Source organism: Pecten maximus, chromosome 7, assembly GCF_902652985.1.
Source record: "Pecten maximus chromosome 7, xPecMax1.1, whole genome shotgun sequence".
NCBI classification, from domain to species: Eukaryota; Metazoa; Mollusca; class Bivalvia; order Pectinida; family Pectinidae; genus Pecten; species Pecten maximus.
In genome coordinates this window covers 2,847,601-2,866,484 of record NC_047021.1, presented here as the reverse complement: position 1 = coordinate 2,866,484, position 18,884 = coordinate 2,847,601, and the positions used below count along the sequence as shown (strand labels likewise).

The 18,884-nt window shown below is 40.2% G+C and overlaps 1 protein-coding gene and 1 long non-coding RNA gene across 35 annotated transcripts in view; both read left to right on the top strand.

The window, feature by feature from the left end:
- LOC117331328 (6-phosphofructo-2-kinase/fructose-2,6-bisphosphatase-like) overlaps positions 1 to 16,573 on the top strand; it is an 82,613-nt gene extending 66,040 nt beyond the window's left edge. For 4 of the 34 annotated variants that reach the window (XR_004533496.1, XM_033890001.1, XM_033890002.1 and 1 more), the window contains one exon: positions 2,028 to 3,440. Coding sequence is in view for 3 of the 34 variants with exons in the window: in XM_033890001.1 (XP_033745892.1) it covers positions 2,028 to 2,108 (81 nt within the window). In the remaining 31 variants the exon portion in view is untranslated. The other 30 variants (XR_004533495.1, XR_004533469.1, XR_004533490.1 and 27 more) reach the window with 29 other exon arrangements.
- Positions 3,773 to 6,182, top strand: LOC117331331. The gene is made up of 2 exons (XR_004533500.1): positions 3,773 to 4,469; positions 4,503 to 6,182. It is a non-coding gene; the product is annotated as an uncharacterized LOC117331331 (long non-coding RNA).
- Positions 16,574 to 18,884: the final 2,311 nt, after the last annotated feature.

Genomic DNA, 18,884 nt, shown 5'->3' with positions numbered 1-18,884 from the left:
CCTGTGTGTGTTGTGCGCTGTCCCTCATGTTGTGTTGTGCGCTGTGGGTCCCTCCTGGTGTGTTGTGCGCTGTGGTCCTCTCCTGTGTGTTGGGCGCTGTGGTCCCTCCTGTGTGTGTTGTGCGCTGTGGTCCCTCCTGTCTGTTGTGCGCTGTGGTCCCTCCTGTGTGTCGTGCGCTGTGGTCCTCCTGTGTGTGTCGTGCGCTGTGGTCCCTCCTGTGTGTCGTGCGCTGTGGTCCCTCCTGTCTGTTGTGCGCTGTGGTCCCTCCTGTCTGTTGTGCGCTGTGGTCCTCCTGTCTGTTGTGCGCTGTGGTCCCTCCTGTGTGTTGTGCCTGTGGTCCCTCCTCTGTGTGTTGTGCGCTGTGGTCCCTCCTGTGTGTTGGGCGCTGTGGTCCCTCCTGTGTGTTGTGCGCTGTGGTCCCTCCTGTGTGTTGTGCGCTGTCCTCCTGTGTGTTGGGCGCTGTGGTCCCTCCTGTGTGTGTTGTGCGCTGTCGTCCCTCCTGTGTGTGTCGTGCGCTGTGGTCCCTCCTGTGTGTCGTGCGCTGTGGTCTCTCCTGTGTGTTGTGCGCTGTGGTCCCTCCTGTGTGTTGTGCGCTGTGGTCCCTCCTGTGTGTCGTTGCGCTGTCGTCCCTCCTGTGTGTGTTGGGCGCTGTGGTCCCTCCTGTGTGTTGGGCGCTGTGGTCCCTCCTGTGTGTTGTGCGCTCTGGTCCCTCCTGTGTGTTGTGCTGCTTCCCTCCTGTGTGTTGGCGCTGTGGTCACTCCTGTGTGTGTTGTGCGCTGTCGTCCCTCCTGTGTGTTGGGCGCTGTGGTCCCTCATGTGTGTTGTGCGCTGTGGTCCCTCCTGTGTGTGTTTGTGCGCTGGTCGTCCCTCCTGTGTGTTGGGCGCTGTGGTCCCTCCTGTGTGTTGTGCGCTGTGGTCCCTCCTGTGGTGTTGTTGCCTGTGGTCCCTCCTGTGTGTTGTGCGCTGTGGTCCCTCCTGGTGTGGTGTTGTGCGCTGTGGTCCCTCATGTTGTGTGTCGTGCGCTGTGGGTCCCTCCTGTGTGTGGTTGTGCTGCTGTGGTCCCTCCTGTGTGTTGTGCGCTGTGGTCCCTCCTGTGTGTTGTGCGCTGTGGTCCCTCCTGTGTGTTGGGCGCTGTGGTCCCTCCTGTGTGTGTTGGGGCGCTGTGGTCTCTCCTTTGTGTTGGGCGCTGTGGTCCCTCCTGTGTGTTGTGGTCCCTCCTGTGTGTTTGTGGTCCCTCCTGTGTGTTGTGCGCTGTGGGTCCCTCCTGTGTGTTGGGCGCTGTGGTCCCTCCTGTGTGTTGTGGGTCCTCCTGTGTGTTGGGCGCTGTGGTCCTCTCCTCTGTGTTGGGCGCTGTGGTCCCTCCTGTGTGTTGTGGTCCCTCCTGTGTGTTGTGCGCTGTGGTCCCTCCTGTGTGTGTTGGGCGCTGTGGTCCCTCCTGTGTGTGTTGTGCGCTGTGGTCCCTCCTGTGTGTGTTGTGCGCTGTGGTCCCTCCTGTGTGTGTTGGGCGCTGTGGTCCCTCCTGTGTGTGTTGGGCGCTGTGGTCCCTCCTGTGTGTGTTGGGCGCTGTGGTCCCTCCTGTGTGTTGTGCGCTGTGGTCCCTCCTGTGTGTTGTGCGCTGTGGTCCCTCCTGTGTGTGTTGTGCGCTGTGGTCCCTCCTGTGTGTTGTGCGCTGTGGTCCCCTCCTGTGTGTGTTGTGCCCTGTGGTCCCTCCTGTGTGTTCGGCGCTGTGGTCCCTCCTGTGTGTTGGCCGCTGTCCCTCCTGTGTGTTGTGCGCTGTGGTCCCTCCTGTGTGTTGGGGCGCTGTACCTCCTGTGTGTGTTGTGCGCTGTGGTCCCTCCTGTGTGTTGGGCGCTGTACCTCATGTGTGTGTTGAGAGAACTGTTTGTGATGTTTGCTGTTTTGTGTTTTATCTATGTGTGATGTGATATGTGTGATGTATTTGATCTAACATTGTGTGACTTGAAACCTGTGTGACCACCGGGATTCTGTATCTTTCTCTTACAAACTTATTTCTTTAACTTTTCCAGCACACCTCTGGCACAAAGAATGGACCCATCGCAAATGCGATGCTTCCTTCCTGCACTTGCTCCTCCCATGTTGGTACTTAGTCAGCTAGCCTGTGATTGGTGCATGAGTTAGACTCCCTAACCAATGGTAGTCTTTGGCCACATGTTGCTATGGCAACAGTCAAAAGGATGTCCCTAAAGCAATGTGCAATAATGATTTATGACATTTGTGATGAACAAAACAAAGTAAAGACAACCATTGTGTAACTTAATTCTTCCCTTGACATCTGTGCTTGAGTTGGTTTCTAACCTTTGGTTGTCATGGTGATATACCATCCACGAGGAGAATAATTGTGATTAGAAGGGAACAGATTTTGTTTTGTGTCTTTATGGTTTTTCCCTGATCACATGAAGTGGAAGTGTGAAGATACACTACATAATATTGACTGTGTTCATCTATGTAGCCAATATCTGTTAGAGAGAAATATAGGCATTGATGTTAATGACAGATCCATATATTTCTAGACTTCGTTCAGTATGAGTGGGTATTCCTATAGAATAATTGACCTAATTGACATTCAGCTCAACACCGTGACATTGGTGTTAGTTTAGACCAGAGCTCATGGACTGCAAATGGAAAGACTGACCACCTGCAAAATACATGGATCTAGATTATACATTATGTTTGATATAAAATGTAAGCTCATCATTTAAGTTACTCTTACAATTGTGATATCATTCCCAGAAAACTAGTTCCTCTTTTAAATCAGACAATGTGTATCTGAGACACAGGGTTGTACTTGTTTTTGGAGATATTCTTGGGAATTCCATTGTATCTTATTTCATACAAGGGAATTAGGCAGAAGTTATATAACTTACATTAAACCCTTTCCCTTTATAATTTTACAATAGAAGTTTTGTGTTTATATATAGATTCATTGCTAAAAAAGTGCAAACTTGGTTAGATAGTGGATAGCACACCCTCCATTTACACACTATCGCCCTGAATCCAGTGACTCTGGAAATAAGTAATGTTGGAAATCTTGATTTGAAAGTTTTTTGTTAAGCTCAGTTTCTCAAAAATCAAAAGTAATAATTATTCCATTACCAAGCCTGGGTAATAGTTGCATTGCCCGCTAGCAACATCCTATAGATTACAGGATTTTTTTTTTTTTTTTTTGCATCTCAAGTTAAAAACATTTGATTTTGAAAAATCAATAAGAAATATTTTTGCTTCTCCAATTGATTTTCAAATAAGTTTATAGGTAAAATAGAACAAGTTCTGTTATATATTTCTTTGCACTTCAAATGTCTAAGAATTTTGAAAATAAGTGTCTGTCTGAAGTCTAGCATGTATACAGGGTCCTTCTGAACTATTTAATTGTTGTTGATGGAAAAAACAACAACATTTGTTTAGCTCACACCCCCGCCCCCAAAGTGCAAGTGAGCTTATGCCATGGTGCGGTGTCCTTGGTCCTTTTAGCCATCTGGCAATACAGCCGTCCACCCGGTGTCAACTTGTCTGTTTAAACAACTTCTTCTCAATAGCCAAGACACCCAGAGACTAATTTATATTGGGATGTGGCATGCATGGATAAAGGGCTACCAAGTTTGTTCAAATGGATGACCTTGATCTACATTCAAGGTCACAGGGTCAAAGAGGCTTTGATCTATGAACGACTTCTTCTCAATAACATAGAGGCCTAGGGAGTTGATATTGAGTCTGTTGCATGCTGGGGTAAAGGGCTACCAAGAGTGTTCAGTGAATGACCTTGACCTGCATTCATGGTCACATGGGTCAAATAGGCTAAAATCTTTAAATGACAATAACCAAGAGACCCAGGGACTTGATATTGGACTTGTGGCACGCATGGATGAAGGGCTCTCAAGTTTGTCCTAATGAATGACCTTGACTTTAAACAGTGGTTTCCTAATAGCCATTTGACCCAGGCACCTGCTATTAGGCAAATACATGTAGTATGCTGGAATGAAGGACTAGAAAAAACCTAGCCTTCTCTGATATTTGAATAAAGTGGTAACGTGCAGAAATGACCTAGATTAACTTCAAAGTTGCTGTAGAATCAGGTGATTGATACAGGCCCATTGGGCCTCTGGCTTTAATTTTGGAATTTGCTTAAAACTTACTTTACTGACAAAACTGGACATGTGAGACATTTAATTACGAGTAATTCTCATGACTTATTCGTTAACAAGAGGTTCATTGAGTGGTTTTACCAATACTTGTTATGTATAACATATTACAATGTATAATGAATCACACATGGTTTGGTGTATTTATGAGAGCTATTCAGTCCATTATGGTCCAATACATTATCTGTAATGGGAAGACATATGGAATATTTATCAGACATATCTGGGTATTTTGTTAGAGCATTAGTAAATTAAGGAGCCAGGGTGGGTGTATGAATCATGATAGGAATGAGTTTGTAATATTGGGAGGAGGTGAGGGAGTGGAGCTGGACACATTGGGAGGAGGTGAGGGAGTGGAGCTGGACACAGGAATTCAAGGGAAGTCAAGTTGAGATATACATGTTATAAGGTTGGATGTCCTAAGGGGATGGAGTCAAGAGTATATATATACAACGTACATGTTATGATATTATAGAGTTCAGATTCAGATGTCCCAAGAGGACAAAGTGGAGAGTATAGAAAGACATGTCTATTGGGCTGTTTTATGTTGAAAATGGAGTTGAGATAGATATGAACTGGAGATGGACTGCTGTATTATTGAAACACATTGGGGTTCATGTCTAAGGACTTATTACCCTGGTAGATGGCTTTGGTTTTCCTGAAACTACATAGTACACCCATAATCTAGGACCTGATAGTCTGTACTATATATACTAATATACAATGCATTGTAGTAACACTTCATCCTAAAATAATGTAAAAGCATTTACTTTTTTACTTTGATGTCTTTCAAATTAACAATATACATTAAAACTTAATTCTATAGATATATTCGCTATGTAATTTCATCCTCTGCCAGGAACAGCCCTGGACACATGCTTTGCTGTGACAGGCCTACAATTTGGTATATACTTGGTTGACATGATAATTTCTATTATGCTCAAGCATGAGTTTTCACTGCTTTAAACCCAATGTACTAATTGACTGCATTTTTTGGTCATACACTCAGGTATCTAGGCTGGTACAAGATAAATTTGGCATTTAGAATGATTTTAAAGTTTTTAATCCAATTAAGTGTCTTATGTCCAGAAGATATTTTGCTTTTACATGTAGGGATGACACCTGATACAGATTATGAAAAGAAATGCTCCTGGCCCTTATTCAAAGTTAAGTTGTTGAAAATACTCTTTCTTGTTAACCGAAACGACTAGAATCAAAATATTTGGCTGGTAAGTTTCTTGAATGATGCTCAACAAAATGTGTGAAAAGAAATTACCTTGACTTATATTTCAGGTCACAGGGGTAAAATTTGTTGAAGCACAGAAACAAGTTGCTTTGATTAGATGTAACTGAAAGGCAGTTAATAATCAAAGTGAATATCATATGATAGGTGCAGGCCTATTGGGCCTCTTGTGTTTCTTAATCAGGAATTTTTATTTGAGATTTTTTCTGTACGATGATTGATTTAAAAAGTTCAGATTAGAAGAGGTTGCAGTGTTCAATATAAATTTTGACTCTTCTGATAGAATCTTTTTGTTTTTGTTCTCAATAATTGAATATATCCTTCCTAGTCATATATATCATCAATCTGAAATACTTAGCTAACTCATTGTATCCGTGTCATGTCAGTCTGATATATACCCTAAAACATATATAGTGCTACACCTGTCGGGAATGTTCTGTGATACAAAGTGCTATTCAGTAACAAAGGAGATATTAGTCAGAAACAAAATATTTTCTATAATTTTACCCAGATGTTTATAACGGATACGTTTTTTTATCTGCAGATATTGTTGTTTTATAAATTTTACCTTCCAGCTTGTCCAAAGATATTAATGTACATGTACTTGATAGAAAAGTTCTTCGATTGGAATAAAGGTATTTTTTGTACCAAGTGATGTTCAGAATAGAGGTACCATATTTGATTTATAATGAAGCATGTTTAGTTTAAGAATTCTTTTATGTGTTCACATATATCTATTTTAATGGACCAAGATCAAATTGAATAAAATGTTTTTGATACAATAAGTGTGATGTCATTTCTATGTTGTAATCTGGCTGTTGTGTGGTAATTGTACCTGTAATATTTTATAACTCATGAGCCAATTTGATTACATTTGGAGCTGGGGTAGAGATTCAGAATTAGATGATTGAAAGGGCATGCTGAGGGACAGGCCTAGGTAGTTAGAAGATTAAAGGAGCTTGTTGGGAGGGCAGCCCCAGGTAATGGGATAATTGAAGGAGCTTGCTGGGAGGGCAACCCCAGGTAATGGGATAATTGAAGGAGCTTGTTGGGAGGGTAGCCCTAGGTAACTGGATATTTGAAGGAGCTTGTTGGGAGGGTAGCCCTAGGTAATGGGATGATTGAAGGAGCTTGTTGGGAGGGCAGCCCCAGGTAATGGGATGATTGAAGGAGCTTGCTGGAGGGCAGTCCCAGGTAATGGGATGATTGAAGGGCTTGTTGGAAGGGCCACCCCAGGTAAAGGGATGATTGAAGGAGCTTGTTGGGAGGGCAACCCCAGGTAATGGGATGATTGAAGGGCTTGTTGGTAGGGCAGCCTTAGGTAATGGAATGATTGAAGGAGCTTGTTGGAGGGCAGTCCTAGGTAATGGGATGATAGAAGGAGCTTGTTGAAGGGCAGTCCTAGGTAATGGGATGATTGAATGAGCTTGTTCAATGTTGGGAGGGCAACCCCAGGTAATGGGATGATTGAGGCAGCTTGTTGGGAGTGCAGCCCCAGGTAATTGGATGATTGAAGGAGCTTGTTGGAGGGCAGTCCTAGGTAATGGGATGATTGAAGGAGCTTGTTGGAGGGCAGTCCTAGGTAATGGGATGATTGAAGGAGCTTGTTCAATGTTGGGAGGGCAACCCCAGGTAATAGGATGATTGAAGGGCTTGTTGGAAGGGCCACCCCAGGTAATGGGATGATTGAAGGAGCTTGTTGGGAGGGCAACACCAGGTAATGGGATGATTGAAGGGCTTGTTGGGAGGGCAGCCCTAGGTAATGGAATGATTGAAGGAGCTTGTTGGGAGGGCAGCCCCAGGTAATGGGATGATTGAGGGAGCTTGTTGGGAGGGTAGCCCTAGGTGATGGGATGATTGAAGGAGCTTGTTGGGAGGGCAGTCCTAGGTAATGGGATGATTGAAGGAGCTTGTTTGGAGGGCAGTCCTAGGTAATGGGTTGATTGAAGGAGCTTGTTGGGAGGGCAGCCCCAGGTAATGGAATGATTGAAGGAGCTTGTTGGGAGGGCAGCCCCAGGTAATGGGATGATTGAGGGAGCTTGTTTGGAGGGTAACCCCAGGTAATGGGATGATTGAAGGAGCTTGTTGGGAGGGTAGCCCAAGGTAATGGGATGATTGAAGGAGCTTGTTTGGAGGGCAACCCCAGGTAATGGGATGGTTGAAGGAGCTTGTTGGTAGGGCAGCCCCAGGTAATTGGATGATTGAAGGAGCTTGTTGGGAGGGCAACCCCAGGTAATGGGATGGTTGAAGGAGCTTGTTGGTAGGGCAGCCCCAGGTAATTGGATGATTGAAGGAGCTTGTAGGGAGGGCAGCCCCAGGTAATGGGATGGTTGAAGGAGCTTGTTTGGAGGGCAGCCCCAGGTAATGGGATGATTGAAGGAGCTTGCTAGGAGGGCAGCCCCAGGTAATGGGATGATTGAAGGAGCTTGTTGGGAGGGCCACCCCAGGTAATGGGATGATTGAAGGAGCTTGTTGGGAGGGCAACCCCAGGTAATGGGATGGTTGAAGGAGCTTGTTGGGAGGGCAACCCCAGGTAATGGGATGGTTGAAGGAGCTTGTTGGGAGGGCAGCCCCAGGTAATGGGATGGTTGAAGGAGCTTGTTGGGAGGGCAGCCCCAGGTAATGGGATGGTTGAAGGAGCTTGTTGGGAGGGCAGCCCCAGGAAGTTGCAGACCTAGGTAATTTGGTAATATTGATTTAGAGACTTTTTTTCTACTGCTAAACATTTTTAATAAAATTAATTATTGTTCAAAAAAGCATCCTCAGGTGGGATTTGTTCAGAAAGTGTACTTGGATGTTAGGCTAAAAAGGCAAGGTAATCTCAGAAAGAGTGGGGTTCTGCTCAGAAATGTCTGGTTAAGTCTCAGAAATGTCTAGTTAAGTCTCAGAAATATCTAGTTAAGTCTCAGAAATGTCTAGTTAAGTCTGAGAAAGGGCAGGATTAGGCCAGAAATGTCTGGTTAAGTCTCAGAAATGTCTAGTTAAGTCTCAGAAATGTCTAGTTAAGTCTCAGAAATGTCTAGTTAAGTCTCAGAAATGTCTGGTTAAGTCTCAGAAATGTCTAGTTAAGTCTCAGAAATGTCTAGTTAAGTCTCAGAAATGTCTGGTTAAGTCTCAGAAAGTCTGAGAAAGGGCAGGATTAGGCCAGAAAGGGCAAGGTTAGCCTAAGAAAGGCCAAGAAAGGGCAGGATTAGGCCAGAAAGGGCAGGATTAGGCCAGAAAGGGCAGGATTAGGCCCAGAAAGGGCAGGATTAGGCCAGAAAAGGCAATGTTAGCCCCAGAAAGGCCAAGAAAGGGCAGTTTTAGATTCAGAAAGGGCAGGATTAGGCTTAGAAAAGGCAATGTTAGCCCCAGAAAGGCCAAGAAAGGGCAGTTTTAGATTGAGAAAGGGCAGGATTAGGCTTAGAAAAGGCAATGTTAGCCCCAGAAAGGCCAAGAAAGGGCAGTGTTAGATTGAGAAAGGGTGGGGTTAGGCCGAAAAAGGGCAGGGTTAGGCTGAGAAAGGGAGGGGTTAGGCCGAGAAAGGGCAGGGTTAGGCTGAGAAAGGGTGCGGTTAGGCTCAGAGAGGGCAGGGTTACAAAAGCTACAAAAGGCAAATGAAAGTTAGGACCGAAAGGCTGGGATCCAAAAGAGTGGAGTTATAGTCTAAAAAAGGGTGGGGTTAGGCTGTGATGGGGTGGGGCTAGCCACAGAAAGGGCAAGATTAGATTAAGAAAGGATGAGATTAGGCTCAGAAAGGGTGGGGTTATGCTAAGAAAGGCCAGAAAAGGGCAAGGTTTGCCTCAGAAAGGGCAGGGTTAGGCTGAGAAAGGGCGGGATTATGCTCAGAGATGGCAGATTTAAGCTCCAAAAGGGTGAGGTTAGGACCAAAAGGCTGAGGGTTCCGAAAGGGTGGGATTAGGCTCAAATGGGTGTGAAAAGGCTAAAAGCAGGCAGTGTTAGCCACAGAAATGGTAGGCTTATAGCCTCAAAAGTACTTTGGTCATCGGGTTTGAAGTGATTTCCTTGAACTGATGGTAGGAACTACACAATAGGGCTAAGGGCCAGGATAACAAGAGTAATGAATTGGAAATTATGGTCCCTGCTCTATAACCAAAGAAATTTAATAGATCACAATTTACCCTTTCTCCTGGATATCTTTATATGGCCTATTGCTTGGCCACACATCCAATGACAGGGAATGTTTACACCTGAACATGAAGGATGCTACAAGGGATTAATGTGTGCCCTTTGATACCTGACCCCAAGGTCAAACCAGGGAAACAGATAGCTAATCAAAGGTCAAACCATGGAAACAGATACCTAATCCCAAGGTCAAACCATTGAAACAGATACCTAATCCCAAGGTCAAACCATGGAAACAGATACCTAATCCCATGGCTAAACCATGGAAACAGATATCTTATCCCAAGGTCAAACCATGGACTACTTTAGACTTGACATAGGATGACCTACTTTAGACTTGACAAAGGATGACCTACTTTAGACTTGACATAAGATGACCTACATCAGACTTGACAGGATGACCTACTTTAGATTTGACATAGGATGGCCTACTTTAGACTTGACATAGGATGACCTACTTTAGACTTGACATAAGATGACCTACATCAGACTTGACATAGGATGACCTACTTTAGAATTGACATAGGATGACCTACTTTAGACATGACATAGGATGACCTACTTAAGACTTGACATATGATGGCCTACTTTGGACTAGACATAGGATAACCTACTTTAGACATGATATAAGATGGCCTACATCAGACTTGACACAGGATGGCCTACTTTAGACTTGACATATGTTGACCTACTTTAGACTTGACATAGGATGGCCTACTTTAGACTTGACATAGGATGACCTACTTTAAACATGACATAGGATGGCCTACTTTAGACTTGACATAGGATGTCCTACTTTAGACTTGACATATGTTGACCTTCTTTAGACTTGACATAGGATGACCTACTTTAGACTTGACATAGGATGACCTACATCAGACTTGACATAGGATGACCTACTTTAGACTTGACATAGGATGACCCACTTTAGACATGACATAGGATGGCCTACTTTAGACTTGACATATGTTGACCTACTTTAGACTTGACATAGGATGACCTACTTTAGACATGACATAGGATGGCCTACTTGAGACATGACATAGGATGACCTACTTTAGACTTGACATATGATGACTTACTTTAGAATTGACATAGGATGACCTACTTTAGACTTGACATAGGATGACCTACTTTAGACTTGACATAGGATGACTTACTTTAGAATTGACATAGGATGACCTACTTTAGACTTGACATAGGATGACCTACTTTAGACTTGACATAGGATGACTTACTTTAGACTTGACATAGGATGACTTACTTTAGAATTGACATAGGATGACCTACTTTAGACTTGACATAGGATGGCCTACTTGAGACATGACATAGGATGACTTACTTTAGACTTGACATAGGATGACCTACTTTAGACTTGACATAGGATGACCTACTTTAGACATGACATAGGATGGCCTACTTTAGACTTGACATATGTTGACCTACTTTAGACTTGACATAGGATGACCTACTTTAGACTTGACATAGGATGACCTACTTTAGACATGACATAGGATGGCCTACTTGAGACATGACATAGGATGACTTACTTTAGAATTGACATAGGATGACCTACTTTAGACTTGACATAGGATGACCTACTTTAGACTTGACATAGGATGACTTACTTTAGAATTGACATAGGATGACCTACTTTAGACTTGACATAGGATGACCTACTTTAGACTTGACATAGGATGACTTACTTTAGAATTGACATAGGATGACCTACTTTAGACTTGACATAGGATGACCTACTTTAGACTTGACATAGGATGACTTACTTTAGACTTGACATAGGATGACTTACTTTAGAATTGACATAGGATGACCTACTTTAGACTTGACATAGGATGGCCTACTTGAGACATGACATAGGATGACTTACTTTAGACTTGACATAGGATGACCTACTTTAGACATGACATAGGATGGCCTACTTTAGACTTGACATATGTTGACCTACTTTAGACTTGACATAGGATGGCCTACTTGAGACATGACATAGGATGACTTACTTGAGACATTGACATAGGATGACCTACTTTAGACTTGACATAGGATGACTACTTTAGACTTGACATAGGATGACCTACTTTAGACTTGACATAGGATGACCTACTTTAGACTTGACATAGGATGACCTACTTTAGACTTGACATAGGATGACCTACTTTAGACTTGACATAGGATGACCTACTTTAGACATGACATAGGATGGCCTACTTTAGACTTGACATAGGATGACCTACTTTAGACTTGACATAGGATGACCTACTTTAGACTTGACATAGGATGACTTACTTTAGACTTGACATAGGATGACCTACTTTAGACTTGACATAGGATGACCTACTTTAGACTTGACATAGGATGACCTACTTTAGACTTGACATAGGATGACCTACTTTAGACTTGACATAGGATGACCTACTTTAGAATTGACATAGGATGACCTACTTTAGACTTGACATAGGATGACCTACTTTAGAATTGACATAGGATGACCTACTTTAGACTTGACATAGGATGACTTACTTTAGAATTGACATAGGATGACCTACTTTAGACTTGACATAGGATGACTTACTTTAGAATTGACATAGGATGACCTACTTTAGACTTGACATAGGATGACCTACTTTAGACTTGACATAGGATGGCCTACTTGAGACATGACATAGGATGACCTACTTTAGAATTGACATAAGATGACCTACATCAGACTTGACATAGGATGGCCTACTTTAGACTTGACATAGGATGACCTACTTTAGACATGACATAGGATGACCTACATCAGACTTGACATAGGATGACCTACTTTAAACATGACATAGGATGACCTACTTTAGACTTGACATATGTTGACCTACTTTAGACTTGACATAGGATGACCTACTTTAGACATGACAAAGGATGACCTACTTTAGACTTGACATAGGATGACCTACTTTAGACTTGACATAGGATGACCTACTTTAGACTTGACATGTGTTGACCTACTTTAGACTTGACATAGGATGACCTACTTTAGACATGACATAGGATGACCTACTTTAGACTTGACATAGGATGACCTACTTTAGACTTGACATAGGATGGCCTACTTGAGACATGACATAGGATGACCTACTTTAGAATTGACATAAGATGACCTACATCAGACTTGACATAGAATGACCTACTTTAGACTTGACATAGGATGACCTACTTTAGAATTGACATAGGATGACCTACATCAGACTTGACATATGATGACCTACATCAGACTTGACATAGGATGACCTACTTTAGACATGACATAGGATGACCTACTTTAGACTTGACATAGGATGACCTACTTTAGAATTGACATATGATGACCTACTTTAGAATTGACATATGATGACCTACTTTAGACTTGACATAGGATGACCTCATTTGGACTTGACATATGTTTGCCTACTTTGGACTAGACAAATGATGGTAAACTCAACATAGGATGGCCTTGTGTCTTGATCTCGTTATAGATGGAAAGTGTCTTGATCTCGTTATAGATGGAAAGTGTCTTGATTTCGTTATGATTTCTCTAATGACGGCCCACTGGTGACACTTTCACTTCTATGGAATTCTGGTTGATGCTCTGCTTTTTTTATAACCTTCTTCATTTGTTTACAGTGCACACTGCCCCAGAGGAGTAGAGATGAAGCCCTTCAGACTGTACCGGCCCACTTTTGACCAGTGACAAGGATGTACAAGAGGGAACTATCTCAAATTATATGTGATCAAGATCTTCAGCCATCAGTGTTTGTTTTGTTACTCTGGATTGTCACAATTTGTTGAGGTTGTTTGTGTCCCTAGTGATGTGTTCCTCTATTTGTAAAAAGATGAACACAAACAAGCAAGTAATACAGTCAAATTTATTCTGCAGCAGTAGTCTTCTAGATTGGAATTTAACTAAGTAAAGGTTTGGTCCTTTGTTTAGATATATCATTTAATATTATGATAAATGAAGCAAAAATCTTGACAGCATCAGCTGACATTTGATTCTATGCTATGTGCAGACATCTGATACTATTAATTGTGTGTGGATATTTGAAAATGTTGAGTCTTATAAACATTATAATGGAAGGGAGATAACTCTTATAACACCAAAGAGGAAGGGAGATAACTCCTATAAACGCTAAAGAAGAAGAGCGATAGCTCTTATAAATAAATACTATAGAGGAAGAGATATTACTCATTTATAAACGCTATAGAGAAAGGGAGATAACTCATACTAACAGAGGATAATTTTCTTTGTCTGTAGTGGTATTAGGTGTATACACACTGCCTGTTGAAGCAACTTATATTTGTAAGGCTCAAGTCCAGTTTAGTTTTGATTCAATTAGGATTTTGGGCCATCAACACCAATTTTTTAACTAAAAATCTACATTTCACATCAAACTACATGAGGAAATGCAATAGGTTTATATTCCGGTTTAGATTCCAAGGGCACTAGTGTTACTAAATTGTTCTTTTAATCATAAAACTGTCATCTAATTTAGTGTTATTACTTAAAACATCAAGATCATTTTAACTCTTCTCCAAATGAAACACATTTTACACAGCTGTTAAAACTTAATCAAACAACTATAATAATGTATGGCCATTTTAAGAAGTCTAGAGATGGGGAACTCATTTCCTTTGCTTTGTACAGCTGTCTGCCTACCTTTGAAATTCTATCAGATTCACACTCTATTCTAAAATTTGAGATAATTCCCAAAAACTTCCAAGGAAACTGGAAAGGGCAGCCAACATGAAACCTTGATACCCAATATATATTTGTATAGATGTATTTCTGAATTTTCAAATTTTATTTTATTTTGTGTGATGTGTGTTTAAGATACAGTGACACTTAATCAGTCGGATGTCTTTTCATTCACAGTAAGAAATCTCCATGTGTGATCTTTTTGAAATTATGGAAAACACAATGATTTGGAGAGACTGAAGTGTCACTGTACCTTATTGTGTATAAACATATTTTATATGAAATCCAATATTATTTAAAACCTTATATTTTGTAAACATTTAGAAAATCAAGTTTATATATTAAATATATTGTATATACAGAAATTCATTTTTTGTTGAAAAAAATATATTATTTAATTCTTTGCGTTGCTCAAATCCATTTTTAAGCAGAAATGATTATATGAATCTTGTAACCTGTATACTCTGTATATATGTAGACTTATTTGAATAAAGTGTTTGTCTTACAATGAAACGATAATTTTGAGAGACAATGGTATATAGATGATTAAGGAAAGAAGTGAGAGTGTTGACAGAGTATGTAGGGTGTAAAGGGGAGAATGTGTGAGGGTCGGACACAAATACAAAACATTAGGATGTTTTGACAGTATGTTGAACAAGCTCTTAATGTACAAAATTTAGTTTCTCTCCATCCAGTGTTCCCTAATTTAATTCTGGGAGAAAATTTTGTAATATTTAATGATGTGCCATAACAGGGAGATGCTGTAATATCCTGTGTAACGTATTGACATGTCATTAGAGGTACTGTAATATCCTGTGTAACTTATTGACATGTCATTAGAGGTATATACTGTATTATCCTGTGTAACTTATTGACACGTCATTAGAGGTATATACTGTATTATCCTGTGTAACTTATTGACATGTCATTAGAGGTATATACTGTATTATCCTGTGTAACTTATTGACATGTCATTAGAGGTACTGTAATACCCTGTGTAACTTATTGACATGTCATTAGAGGTACTGTAATATCCTGTGTAACTTATTGACATGTCATTAGAGGTATATACTGTAATATCCCTGTGTAACTTATTGACATGTCATTAGAGGTACTGTAATATCCTGTGTAACTTATTGACATGTCATTAGAGGTACATTATGTATATACTGTAATATCCTGTGTAACTTATTGACATGTCATTAGAGGTACTGTAATATCCTGTGTAACTTATTGACATGTCATTAGAGGTATATTCTGTAATATCCTGTGTAACTTATTGACATGTCATTACTGGTACTGTAATATCCTGTGTAACTTATTGACATGTCATTAGAGGTACTGTAATATCCTGTGTAACTTATTGACATGTCATTAGAGGTACTGTAATATCCTGTGTAACTTATTGACATGTCATTAGAGGTACTGTAATATCCTGTGTAACTTATTGACATGTCATTAGAGGTACTGTAATATCCTGTGTAACTTATTGACACGTCATTAGAGGTACTGTAATATCGTGTGTAACTTATTGACATGTCATTAGAGGTACTGTAATATCGTGTGTAACTTATTGACATGTCATTAGAGGTACTGTACTATCCTGTGTAACCTATTGACATGTCATTAGAGGTATATTGACATGTCATTAGAGGTACTGTAATATCCTGTGTAACTTATTGACATGTCATTAGAGGTACTGTAATATCCGGTGTAACTTATTGACATGTCATTAGAGGTACTGTAATTTCCTGTGTAACTTATTGACATGTCATTAGAGGTATATACTGTAATATCCTGTGTAACTTATTGACATGTCATTAGAGGTACTGTAATACCCTGTGTAACTTATTGACATGTCATTAGAGGTACTGTAATATCGTGTGTAACTTATTGACATGTCATTAGAGGTACTGTGATACCCTGTGTAACTTATTGACATGTCATTAGAGGTACTGTAATACCCTGTGTAACTTATTGACATGTCATTAGAGGTATATACTGTAATATCCGGTGTAACTTATTGACATGTCATTAGAGGTACTGTAATATCCTGTGTAACTTATTGACATGTCATTAGAGGTATATTGACATGTCATTAGAGGTATATTGACATGTCATTAGAGGTACTGTAATATCCTGTGTAGCTTATGGATATTTCTAAACATTTTCTTCAGGTTGAAAAAGTATTATTTTTGTAAGGATTTCATTCCACAACTAATTGATTTTGTCAACATAACAGTGTACATACCGTACTGGTCCTTGGTCTGATGAAGGTGACAGTGTACATACCGTACTAGTCCTTGAAACGTCATGGATTCACATTTATTGGTTGTGTAACAAAACCCTTATATAAACCTATTAACATGTTGTTAGAGGTCTGTGCTGTAACATCCTAAAATATACTCCCAATTTCATTTATTTTATTACAGTTACCAATCAATTATCAATTATTGGTTTTAAATAGTCTGATATTGGAGGAAACACAGAAAGAAACCCCATTTTTTTGGTAGGAACCCATAACTTTTCTACCCCGGCAGCTGAATTTAATCTCTGATTGTGTTTGTGGGAGCACCATTCCAATGCTGATTACTCCACTCAGATTTATTCTAGGTATTATATCGGTAATGTTAGAAATCCGAATCTTTTGCTTTTCTTTCTTTTAATCTAGTCACTATGATAGAGTATATAGATTTACAAATTTCAATTTCTTGTCAAGAACTATTTATTGAAATCATAAGTGAATAGAATGATTGTGATTTTTTATGAGTTGATTGTACATGATTTATATAGGTAATTCAGTGTTGTATGTGTGGGGATGTGAGATTGTATATGATTTATATAGGTAATTCAGTGTTGTATGTGTGGGGACTATTGAGATGTGAGATTGTACATGTTACATGTGTTACAGTGGGTGTTATCACATGTTACATGTATTACAGTGGGTGTTATCACACGTGTTACATGTATTACAGTGGGTGTTATCACACGTGTTACATGTATTACAATGGGTGTTATCACACATGTTACATGTATTACAGTGGGTGTTATCACACATGTTACATGTATTACAGTGGGTGTTATCACATGTTACATGTATTACAGTGGGTGTTATCACACATGTTACATGTATTACAGTGGGTGTTATCACACACGTTACATGTATTACAGTGGGTGTTATCACACATGTTACATGTATTACAGTGGGTGTTATTACACATGTATTACAGTGGGTGTTATCACATGTTACATGTATTACAGTGGGTGTTATCACACATGTTACATGTATTACAGTGGGTGTTATCACATGTTACATGTATTACAGTGAGTGTTATCACATGTTACATGTATTACAGTGGGTGTTATCACATGTTACATGTATTACAGTGGGTGTTATCACACATGTTACATGTATTACAGTGGGTGTTATCACACATGTTACATGTATTACAGTGGGTGTTATCACATGTTACATGTATTACAGTGGGTGTTATCACACATGTTACATGTATTACAGTGGGTGTTTTCACACACGTTACATGTATTACAGTGGGTGTTATCACACATGTTACATGTATTACAGTGGGTGTTATCACATGTTACATGTATTACAGTGGGTGTTATCACATGTTACATGTATTACAGTGGGTGTTATCACACATGATACATGTATTACAGTGGATGTTATCACATGTTACATGTACTACAGTGGGTGTTATCACACGTTACATGTATTACAGTGGGTGTTAACACACATATTACATGTATTACAGTGGGTGTTATCACACGTTACATGTATTACAGTGAGTGTTATAACACATATTACATGTATTACAGTGGGTGTTATCACATGTTACATGTATTACAGTGGGTGTTATCACATGTTACATGTATTACAGTGGGTGTTATCACACATGTTACATGTATTACAGTGGGTGTTATCACACATGTTACATGTATTACAGTGGGTGTTATCACACGTTACATGTATTACAGTGGGTGTTATCACACGTTACATGTATTACAGTGGGTGTTATCACACATTACATGTATTACAGTGGGTGTTATCACACGTTACATGTATTACAGTGGGTGTTATCACACACGTAACATGTATTACAGTGGGTGTTATCACATGTTACATGTATAACAGTGGGTGTTATCACATGTTACATGTATTACAGTGGGTGTTATCACACATGTTACATGTATTACAGTAGGTGTTATCACACATGTAACATGTATTACAGTGGGTGTTATCACACGTTACATGTATTACAGTGGGTGTTATTACACATATTACATGTATTACAGTGGGTGTTCTCACATGTTACATGTATTACAGTGGGTGTTATTACACATATTACATGTATTACAGTGGGTGTTATCACACATATTACATGTATTACAGTGAGTGTTATCACATGTTACATGTATTACAGTGGGTGTTATCACACATGTTACATGTATTACAGTGGGTGTTATCACACATGTTACATGTATTACAGTGGGTGTTCTCACATGTTACATGTATTACATTGGGTGTTATTTCACATATTACATGTATTACAGTGAGTGTTATCACACATATTACATGTATTACAGTGAGTGTTATCACACATATTAC